At 37.7% G+C, this 12278-nt stretch overlaps 1 protein-coding gene across 1 annotated transcript in view; it reads right to left on the bottom strand.

Annotated features, from left to right (window-relative positions):
• The window catches only part of ZNF236 (zinc finger protein 236), a 70824-nt gene extending 66446 nt beyond the window's left edge, over positions 1 to 4378 (bottom strand). Inside the window, exons 1-2 of the mRNA XM_074146861.1 lie at positions 4272 to 4378; positions 2836 to 3000 (exon numbers count right to left, since the gene is read on the bottom strand). Coding sequence (XP_074002962.1) covers positions 2836 to 3000; positions 4272 to 4298 — 192 coding nt within the window. The 5' untranslated portion in view covers positions 4299 to 4378. The remainder of the gene's footprint in view (positions 1 to 2835; positions 3001 to 4271) is intronic.
• Positions 4379 to 12278: the final 7900 nt, after the last annotated feature.

Here is a 12278-nt window from a genome sequence, read left to right as displayed (position 1 = left end):
TTTATCACAAACAAATCACAAAGAACACAAGGATAAAAGTTAGTTTTTTACAAAATAGATTTAAACAGCCCAGAAAATTCCTTCTGGATCCTCTCACAGGAGCAATCAATCATGAAAATCTGCATTTCAATACAGACAGATATGCTTTCCCAAACCTAACTGGAGAGCTCAAGATGCTTATTTGTGTCCGTCAAGGGTTTGTACTGGGACCAGAACCATTCAGTATCTTCATCAATGACACAGACAGTGGGATCAAGTGCACTCTCAGGAAGTTTGCAGATGGCACCATGCTGAGTGGTGCAGTTGACAGGCCTGAGGGGCAGGATGCCATCCAAAGGGACCTGGACAAGCTCAAGAAGTGGGCCTGTGCGCACCTCATGAGGTTCAAAAAGGCCAAGGGCAGGGTCCTGCACCCAGGGTGGGGGCAACCCCTGGTATCAATAAAGGCTGGGGGATGAAGGGATTGAGAGCAGCCCTGCCAAGAAGGATGCTGGGATACTGGCACATGAAAAGCTGGACATGAGCCGACAATGTGTGCTTGCAGCCCAGAAAGCCAACCATACCCTGAGCTGCATTAAAAGAACTGTGGCCAGCAGGTCGAGGGAGGTGATTCTGCTCCTCTGCTCTGGTGAGACCCCACCTGGAGTACTGTGTCCAGCTCTGGAGCCCTCAGCACAGGAAAGACATGGACCTGTTGGAGCGCATCCAGAGGAGGGCCACAAAAATGATGAAAGGGATAGAATATCATGATGTCCTATGAGGACAGCCCAAGAGAGTTGGGATGGTTCAGCATGGAGAAGAGAAGGCTCCACAGGTGACCTTACTGCAGCCTTTCAGTGCTTAAAGGGGGCCTACAGGAAAGACGGGAACCAACTTTTTAGCAGTGTCTGTTGTGAAAGGACAAGGGGCAATGGTTTTAAACTAAAACAGGGAAGATTTAGCCTAGACAGAAGGAAGAAATTTTTACAATGAGGATGGTGAAACACTGGTACAGGTTGCCCAGAGAGGTGGCAGATGCCCCATCCCTGGAACCATTCATGGTCAGGTTGGATGGGGCTTTGAGCAACCTGATCTATTTGAAGAGGTCCCTGCTCATTGCAGGGGATGTTGGACTAGATGACCTTTGAAGGCCCCTTCCAACCCAAACTATTCTGTGATTATAATTATACTGGTTTCTTGTTACTGCTCTTCTGCATTCATCTGTAGATAAAGTTGGCTGATGCAGCGCAAAGCAAGACCAAGGTTACCCAAACTTAGCTTTGTGCAGTGTTCTCCTCAACTGCTATGTATGAGTAAGTGAGTATGTATCTTTGCTCCGTTTTCAGATTTTCAGCCTTTTTAACAGGAAGAGTAAGAAAGTGATAGCGAACAGGAAAGAGAATGTACTCCACTGGTAACTTAACTTCTTATCATGCACATTAGGAAAAACTCCTGAATGACAGGTAGCGCCATCGTCAAGACCCTCTGCTTCAAGTTCCAGCTGTCCTACAGGCCCCGTGCATAACTACTGGGAAAGTCATTCTTGCAATTCTGTATGAATTTATTGTTATTTCATCTGTTTTATCACAGAATTATCCAGCATTACAAGAATATATTCATTAGCAGTTGAAAGGTGTTAATAAATAAATTTAGTTTTTAAGCTGCAGATTGAATTCTAAATTGAAAGGCATCACACAACCTGTTCTTCTGACATCTGCACTAAGTATCAAAATCAGAGCAGCTGAAGTGGATGAAAAATCACTGTTATAAAAACAATAATAAAATAATTCTTGGGCATCTTCCTTGATGCTCAGTTTCCTTATTCTGATTTTTTTAGCAACTCATAAGTCAAGTTTCCTCAATAAATACCCATTAAACTATGTATCATTATAGATACATTAACATGCAACAAAATTGTACTTAAGTCCTCTCATTTTCACTCAGTTGTGTACATGACAAAACGTGAACTGATAACAAGATTTAAGAAGGAATACATTCTCTAGAGATGGCGTTCCCTGCCTGCTTTAGGGAAAAATGTGAACAGGCCTATCATCCCAAACCTACTGGTAAGAACTGCTGTAAGCTGTCTGCAGTTGGTAGGGAGAAACATACTATTACTATGTTTATGATTAGAAGTCTGGCGACAAACGTGCATACTTGACTCAGATCCAAATCTCCAATGCAAAGTGCAATTTTAAAAGGCTTTCACAGGAGGAAGAGGTAATTACATGATTGAAAACTTGATGTTCTGGGCAGTACAATTAATTGCAGTAATGACTATGAAGTGTGCAAAATACTATTACACATTAACTGTTTGCTAAGAATTTAACCAATGCCTTATAAAAATGGAAAATGAAATTGTGAGAGAGGAAGGAACAAGAAGTCTTCTCAAGCAAAATAACCACTCAAAAAAAGGGGTGGGAATTCTAGATATCGGAAAAGCTTCATGATGTAAGAAATAGATGGTGAGAGCGCCTCACCACGACACCTGCCACGAAAAATGATCACCTAGGCTATTACATGTGGTCTTATCAATGTACATGAAATCACAGAAATTGCTTCAAAATGAAAGCATTTGTAAATAACTAACAAGTTAATATTCATATATGATATGGTACCTATCAAACATGCACAGATTCTCTTTGTTATTAAATACTGGAAAGGAACACTTGCTTATATCCAGTACATTAATTTCTCCTACTATTTTTAAAACAGACTCCCCACTAAAAGTCTTACCTTTCTTCTGAATAAGACCACTTATTCAATCCTCTAGGCTAAAGCATGTAGGTAAGTGATTAAGTACAACCATTATGACATGTGTTTTCAAAATTTAAATTATGAAGTTTAATGAATTACCTCCTCTTTCTCATGTAGCATTATATGAGCTTTCAGACTGGCAACTCTGGAGAACTTCTTGTTGCACACAGGACACGTAGGATCTTCACCATTATGAGTACATTTATGAAGTGTCAAGTTGAATTCAACATTGAATGACATCGGACACTGGTCACATCGGTGAGGCTGTTTGTTAAAACCACAAAAATAAAGACAAATTTCCCATAAGTTACATACAGTCTAGGTGACCCATATAAACATAAAAATCAAAATGTTTAAAACAAAAAATGCAATTCAGATACCCACATATGATAATGATCCTTAATAACACCAGTCTTAATTATTTTCTCTTTGCAGCCCACTACTGAAAACGCAAATACAGTATTTCAAGAGCATATGGGGAAAGAAGGTAGGGGAACTAAAGGAAGAAGAGGTTCAAAACAAACTGAATGAAGATAGGAGAGAAAAATGAGCAAGAGATGGAAATAAATTTTCTTTCTTCAACTCGGACCATGAACTCTCCTTGAGCAAAATTAGTAATTGCACCAGCAAAGCAGTTTAGTTTATGCTAGGATTGGCTGTTCTTCAGTTGGTATTTTCACAATCAGTTTCCATTCTTTAAGAGCACTTTCACTGCTAGACATAGGCTCTTACACAATTGTTTTAGCAATATCAACTTCCATTTTTTATATATCAACTTTACAACATTGAAACTTGTGTAAGTAGTTCTTTGTATACATGAATTATCATCTCAAAGTCCTACATTTTGTAAAAATTAATCTGTATCTACAGCTACCTCGAACAGTAATAAAATTACTTTTCCATCACTTGTAAAGTGTTTTAGCTTTGTGAAATAGAATGCAAGAAACAGAAATGAAACATTTCAGGTTACAGATGAAACCTGTGACAAAAGCATCATTTAAGTCAGTCCAGTCCTAATCATGTATCTGTATTTTTCTCATTCTTTCCCATATTTGATTTGTAAGCAGCTAAAGGGACGACATTAATCTACTAATACATACATACGAGATTAGGTCACTTGACATTACTGAAAACAGCTGTAAGAGGCTAGCAGTGGTCTAGTTAATCAATATAAGCATCATTTTCTCTTTATTGCTAATGGGTAGAATCAATTTGCAAATTTGATTAAAAGAAACCCATACATTTTTCTCATCTACCTGAATATTTTATAAACCAAAGAAAAAGGCTAAAGTTAGAAATTACTGAACTGGAAACAACAATCTAACTAAATAGCAAAGTAAGGTCCTGTCTCAAAGGAAACGAGGAAAAATGAAAGAGAAACTTCATAAAACTCTGAGGGTCCCCAAGTAGTAGTTATTAGTGATGTGGTTAAAAAAAAACTGAAAAGAATTTCTTGTGTTAGCTTTACTTGTCAGTATATGAAAATATCAATATACACAGGTATTTTCTAAGTTTATATCTACTAAACTTCATACCTTGTCATTTTGCTCATGATCCCTCATATGGCGCTGGAACTGGGTCTCTTTTGGAAAAGACAGCAAACAGATCTCACACTTATGGAAGCTGGGTACTTGGTAAGCAAAATTACTGTTTGCTATACTTGGTGTCAGAACATCATCTACAAAATAAGCATTGAAACATTTATACGCAGTCACATTTCATTTACTTATAATTTATTACAAAAACCAGAATTCTCTGAAGCAGAAACTATCCAAACTCCTGTAAGATTTTGACTTCTACAAAATTTTGAATTCACTGGGTCTTGAAGATCTCGGGCATAAACATTACCGCTTCCATTGACACAGGATCAAGGGAATATATTCATCCCTCTGACTGCCAGTTGCTAAGGATAAAAATAATCACCTTAACCTAGGAATCTGAAATCAATTCTTTCTTGCTTCATAAACACCCATCAAGTTTGTAACAAAATAAAAAGCTGCCAAATACACTAGGTATGAGTAACATACTGCCAGGGGTTACTTTTTACATCATGTAATATTATATCATGTGTTTCTAAAAAGAACCAAAACTTTTTAATATGACATAGTCAGAAGTTCTGATTACACAGGTTTTCTGCCCTCCCCTGCTCCATTCTCTATCTTTTTTTCTTTAAGAGACATTTAGGCATCTTTTCTTTCTTCTACTTCTAGCAATGTAAAACCTTTATTAGTTATCTTTACAGCTGTAAAACCAACACCAATGTTTCAAATAGCTGAGAGACACAATAAACTGCAGTCAAACTGTGTACACATGAATTCAACGGAGAAAAAGATGATTATGTTTTAATAAACCCAGTCTAAGCCCACACAGTTTTCTTGTTTTGAACTCCCAGTCACACAGCTTTTGATACACAAAAGTTGCAAGCTTCTATACCCCCTTGCTCAAATGGCTGAAGTCAGTCCTATTAATATTTTCCTCATATCTTAAGTATGCAAGTAAGTTAAACACATATTACACTTGAGAAGATTCTGTATTACTAAGGAAGTTATCCTTATTTAAGAAAAACTTTGAGAAAAGCAACTGGCGGGAGAAGTTAAAATATGTAAGATCATTCAAAGCAGTACTAATAAAACAAAAATAAAATTCAACTGACTCGCACTGCAGATTAAGGACCCTGAAGAGAGAAAAAACCCCATAGAATTCAGTTTCAAACACTGCCACAACTCAACAAAGCGCATCAACAACAGAATGCAACAGGATGCAAAAAAAAAGGGAACTTTGATTTTATTATCTAGACACGCAAGGTCTGATATTTCCCTTTAAGAAAGTCAGTACTTCTCACCATGTATGTAAGAATTAGGCATAGGAAACAACAACACAACTAGAAGTTTACAGCATCCTGTTTACATTTCCTCAGAAGAAACCAAAGATTATGATTCACATAGTATTGCTGCTCAGTACTGCACCTACCTCGAAGTCCTGTCTCATTCAAGAAAAAATAAAAATAAAAATAAATCAGTATCTTATGTCCTGACCACCTTTTCTTCCTGCTAAAATTCTCATAGACAAAAAGCTTGTAGTTGAGGAAGCTCTAGGAAACACTGCAGCATAAGATATTTTAGTTGAGAAACCACAACTAAACAATGTCCCAGGGACTTTACTTCCCATTTCTGGACTAAGTCACCCAATTAACTTTTGCTTTGCAAAGTTTAGTTCTGCATCATTCTGTTGGAAAGAAATAATTTGCTTCAGTATCACAAATCTTTAAAATGTATAAATTTAAACCTACTGCATCCTTCAAAGAATTCGCAGCTGTAATTTCATAGTATATGCAAGCCCTATCAATAGCAGGTATCCTTTCCATCCCTGAAACGGTCACGGTTTTTGAAAAGCTAAAAAGCACACCTTTAATTACAAGACACCGTCCTTTAAGTGTCTTTGCAATAAATATACCCGAGTATGATTAAAGGGCACAAAATCAATTTCTGTAAATATTAGCATAACAAGAAAAAGAGAGGTAAAAGAGAAGTCTGCTCCAGTACTTGGAGTACATGAAAACTTAATGCAAGAAGCTTTCCTTTCCCCTACAAAAAGAAGTAATTGTTCGACCCTATGAAGGCCTGAGCTCTCACTTTAAATTGACAACTCAAAAATGATCCAATCCATGACTTTAGAAAGGCCTTTAAACCTCCTCCATGAACCAAAGAGATTATTATCTTTAAACATTCACTCTCAAGATCAAAGACACCAGACAACATACAAAAACAATGTCTAAGCAACTGAAGTAACGAAAGCATAACTTTGAATTAATCAAAGGTGCTAATTTGAAACACAGGAAAAGCAACTTACTCACTAGCATCTGAATGAGATTACCAACTGACTTATCTTGACTATCAGGTCAATAACATTTCTATACATAATTTTTATTAAAATGTGTAGCATATCTGTATGAACTGCAATACTGATTAATCGACAGTCTGTGAATTTTCTTCTGGAATTCAAAAAGGACTTTAAATTAACTATATGTTAATGAAAAATTAAATACCCTTGTAACGTTTCAATAGAATTTAAGTGGTAACTGTAAGTATATGAGTAAATGAGAAATCATAACACATGACGCACAGAGATATTTCAACTTTTCTCTAAAAGACGATGGGTAACAAAAGCATAATCTTAAAATATTTCATAAATAAGAACAGAAAAACTGCCTTTGCGAAATGAGGAGCTGCACACATCACACCCTGCGTCAAAGCACCAGGAGTTTCTCAAGACTAGTTCATGGGTGACCATAAACCCTGAGCCGCCTGCAAGCCTTTCCACCTTCCTAACAGCCCTCAGACCCCAAGAGAGAAGAAAGAGAAGGCACACATTTAGCAAATTCATTGCTTACATCTGTAACATCTTAAGCATTACTCTTTCAAAGAAAACCTTTGTAACTCTTTGCAAAGCTAAATCTTGGGCTTTTTTTTGGTCCTACCTTTCATATTGCTAAAGAGGAAAAAGAAAGATGTTTGGGAGTCAGGACTGGACCCTAGAATCAGCAACTGGACTATACAGTCCAGCTTGACTTGACTATACAGTCCAGCTTGACTTGACAGATGACTCTTACTGCAAAAATCCTTAAGGAAAAGGCAGAGGAAATCAATTTAGGTTAGATTTCAGAAATCTTCAAAGACTCGGCTACTGGAAGATCACGCTGAAGACTGCTCAAAGTAGTTAACAGCCAGTGTGAACAGCGAAACAGTCCAGTTTGGACTTAACTCTGAAAATTCAATTGTTTAACTTTCATTCAAAGGGCAGGATTGAGATCTAATGCAGGTTACAAATAAAACACAAATTCATCCATTCATTAATACTATGTCTGAACTAGCTTAAGGCAAAGATGAGACTACAATACTTTTTTTCACTTGTATTCTCACAAAAATGGTTTGATGCTCTATTACCAGCCAAATACTGGGTACTTCTAGAGCTGCACAGCTCCCTTTTATTATGCAGGAAGTGACTTTTTATTTTATTCTTTCAGTAGTAACAAGAAGAATATTCCGAATAATATCCCTGCTGAAATCAAGCAATTGGATAACAGCAAAGACAAAACTTTTATGTTGTACGGAAAACCAGGGAGACAGAAAAACAGGAAAGACGTCGTCAATCTGAAATGGTAACAAGCAAGTGAGATATATTTTAACTTTTCAGGCAGGTGTCAGAGATTCATAAACTATGACTTGGGTCTGTCTTCATTTCAATGTAAAAATGAAATAACAGTTTGACAGTTTTTTGTTAGAAGAATTAATAACCAGACAAAAACACTATTTTCACTGATACCTCTGTACCATACCAAGTCAAAGTAATAACCTATAGTATCATATTCCAGGGAAATCAACAGTAAAATCTAGTTATGCAATCACCTTTCCTTATATTGGAGGAAAAAAAATGCTTTTAGACACATCAGCTTAGACCATGAAACAAGACAAACTGCAAAATACTGAACCTGTCTTAAAGGCCAGTATTTTTGAATACCCAAAAATACAGGAGATGATGCCAATCGAAAAAGTTGGCAGTGGGATGTGCAACCTGTACTTTTAAATGCACTGACAAATTTGTTAATTAAAGAAAAAATAAAATCCTCCACACATTCCCCGTGTACCACAGGAAACAAAACAAAAATACTGACATACGTGACATAGTATTTGATGGTCACAATTCACCATTTATCAGATTAGCAACCTTATCATAAATAGCTAATATGGTATCTGTGCTCCCAGAAAAATGTAAAATATTGGGTACACAGATTAAGCAATCTGTTTATTGTCAGATATGCTCTGTCCAGATGAAAACACAAGTCTTCTCTCTGTTAACGAAGTAATAGAATGCCATTCAAATCAACAACAGAGAAATAGAAGTTTGAGGTTTTATTTAAAGACATTAACTGACCAAGCATATAATGTCAACAAAATTACATAATAAATTAGGATGCTTTTACTAGAGAGAAGCTACCTATTGGCATCCATAAACAAATACACAGACAGAGAAAGCACAAAATGAGTATCAGAGTAACAAATCCCCTGAAAAACAAGTGATTCCTTCAAGTCTGCACGCTACAACAAATGATAGCCCTCACTGAACAGCTGCAAAGTTTAAAACACTGCCATTTATTAAATATTAACTATATGGAAACAGTGCAAAAGCTACTGCCTTTTTTTTTTTTTTTGCAATTTGCATGTTTGTCTAGCTACAACATAAATCAACCCTATTCCATCACAGCTTGAGAGAGACAGTCAAGTATCAATACAATTAAACTAAACAGGGAGCACTTAGCTCATTACGCGGTCATGCATTTTGACTCTGTTCTTAGAGTTTCTTAGAAATGCCCAAAAATACCAGAATCAGATTGGCAAAGCACTTATCCAAGATAATAAATTTCAGTTTAAAGACAGAGTTATTCAAATACTCTTAATGTTACAACCTTCAAATTCTTTTGAAATTAATTGTCCCTCACAGAGCAGCGGCAATCAAGCTTCAGGTCAATTCAGCTACAGAGTTCTGTGATACAGCCTTCATGAAAACTTGACCCTGGGGAGTTGAGTCAGCGAGCAGGTGCTCTCTGCTATAAACCACCGATGACAACTGAATGTGGAAGGAGGGAGACAGAATTAGAGCACTCCCAACCATTCCTTCCTTATGTAAGCAGCGCTGTGCCTCATGGCAGCCTGCGGTCTTCCCTGCAAAGCAAGCGCAGATGGACGCACTCAGCTGTAAAGGCAGCACAGCCTTATTAGATCTCTAACAGCCTACTCGCACCCAACTGAGAGGGCACTGCGAATACAACGCTCAAGCTTGCGGAATTCACGGATGAAAACTTGTCACTGAAGTTAAATGGCAGCTGGCAAGTTTAGGGACAAAAGGGTCTGACCCTATCAAAACCTATTTAGTAATTTACAAGCGGAAAGGAAGTGGTAGGACAAGAAAACAAAACAGGGATGGCAATATTGATGTTTCCTCCTGCTACACTAGGAGTCATCAAACACAGATGATAATGAATCATTAAAACATTTTGCTTAGTTCTGCAATCATAGAAGAATCAGGTTAGTTTAAACCTAACTCAGCACTTTCTTAAAGAAAAACAGGAGTCATTCCTCATGACTTTTAATGAGAAACTAAGTGGAAAGACTCAACTCTCAGTCCATGTATCACAGCAAAATCCAGAAATTAATCAAAATTTGCTCATATAAGAAAATGTAGTTTTATTACATTTTGATCAACACTCAATCTGGAATTTAAAGTCACACCAGCCCAGACACCTAGCTTCCAGGCGCCAAATGCTCAGTGTTTGCTGACACAAAGCAGCTGCACCCCTTTCTGGACCACAGATGACTCCAGAAGTTGCACGGCCACAAGGATGCGCTGCAGGCATTACACCCATCAGCACCAAATGGTGCTGTGTCTTAAATTTGTGACTAAAACAATGCTGATAACACACCAATGTTTAGCTATTGCTGAACAGTGCTTGTACAGTGTGAAGACCTTCTCTGTTTCTCACTCTGCCCCCAGAATGAGTAGGTTTAGGGTGGGCGAGAGGTTGGAAGGGACAGCTGACGTAAATTAACCAAAAAGATATTCCATGCCATACAGCATTATGCTCAGCAACACAAACTTGGGGGTAGTCCTTCCAAAGCAGTCTTTGCTCAGAGGCTGACTGAGCATCGATCTGCTTGTGGGAGGTGGTGAATGTTTGCCTTTGCATCACCTGGTTGGTGGTTTGCTTGCTTGTTTTGGCGTTTTTGTTTTTTTTTTTTTTTATCTCAACCCACAAAGCTTTTTGTTGCTTTTGCTATTCCAATTCTCTCTCCTACCTACTGCAGGAGGAAGTAAGCAGGTGGCTGGTGGGTGCTTGATTGCTGGCCAGGGTCAACCCACCATATAGATATACCATCCTCATCATCCTAATCTACACAGATAACTGACAATCGGCATTTCCTTAACCAACCCTGATAGCTTCATCTGGTATTCGGGTAAATATCGCTATATTTCTTGCTAAATATTCCAAACCAGGAGTTCCACCTTTTTGACAGTTGCATATGAATATGCCCAGGTAGTATTTTTCAGCTGTTAGTTTTTATATGATTTGGATGTCAGAACTTAACATAACATAGAACTTAAACACAGGTTATTTAACTGTAGAGATTAGTTAGGGGAAAAGGCATAGACATATTTCAAGTATAGGGAAGAAATGATGTAGAATTAAAGAACACCAGTGTAATCTAAGTCTATCTTCTTTTCATTGAGACCCAACATACCCTTCCCGCATAAACTCAAGATTTTGTTACTGTAGAACACTGAGATGAGCAAATATACCTCCCAAGCTCCAAAAGTATTTAAAATTAGCATCTTCTATTACACTAATATCTTAAAGAAAGCATAGAATATTTTATGCAAAGTCAGGCAGTAAAACTAAAAGTAAAGGTAACAGTTTGAGATACTATTACTAAGAAAGTATTGGTAAGATATCCAAGCTTAAATCTGAGAAATATATTGGTATATGTTTTCTCATGTCCTTTTATCAATATAAATAGAATACAATAAATGTTCCCTTGCGTGTTTTCTCTGTGCTACCTTAGCTGCCCTGGAAATCATTCTCACATCTTAGAGAGACCCTAAGGGAATAGAGTAAACAGAACCGCCCCTCAAGCCAGTGGTTCTTAAATGAATGTTGGCAACGATGCATAACAGATTACGGAAAATTCACATGGCCTAGAACTCTTGACAGTTCAAACGCTGTAATTCGGGTTACCTATAACCACAGCAACCACACTGGGAACTCTGAGACCACACACAGGAATAATTCCTTTTACCTTCCTTTTTAGGTTTGAAGCTATGTAAAGAGAACCTGTGTGTGTTATTAGTGTGCTAACACCAATTATGTGTTGAGAGCTGCTTCTCCTTTTCTTTCTTTAGAACCTTTTTCTAATGCATTCTTCTTGCTTCATATATAGTCAAGGTCCTAGCCTGAAATTTTCAGAAAGGCGAGAGAGCCAAGGACCTGCTGCACCTCTGTAAAAGGATTTGCTACACAGTAACTGCTAAGCAGCCAGAGCAAGAATCAAGAAGCAGCAAACCCCCAAATCACAGAAGATTCATTCCTTTTAAGCTTCTTTAGAATCATACCCTATACTTCAGCCACCACAAAGGAGAATCACAGAACATTTAAGGTCAGAAGGGACCTCTGGAGGTCATCTTGCCCAAACCCTCTGCTCAAGCAGGGCCATCCACAACCTTTTGCCCAGGATTGAGTACAGATGAGTTTTGAATATTTCTACGGAAGGAGACCGCACAACTTCTTTGTGTAACCAATGCCAGTGCTTAGTCACCCTCAGAGTAAAAAAGCGTTCCCTTACAGAATTGTTAGGTTGGAAAAGACCTTTAAGATCAAGTCCAACCAACTTATGCTCAGAAAGAACCTTCTGTGTTTCAGCTCATGCCTACTGGAGAGGTCAATTTGAACTGTTCAACCACATGTTTGGGGAAAAAAAAAAAAAAAAGAGAGA

Source organism: Numenius arquata, chromosome 4, assembly GCF_964106895.1.
Source record: "Numenius arquata chromosome 4, bNumArq3.hap1.1, whole genome shotgun sequence".
In the NCBI taxonomy this organism is placed as follows: Eukaryota; Metazoa; Chordata; class Aves; order Charadriiformes; family Scolopacidae; genus Numenius; species Numenius arquata.
The sequence above is the reverse complement of the archived record's forward strand: the minus strand, read 5'-3'. Positions and strand labels throughout refer to the sequence as shown.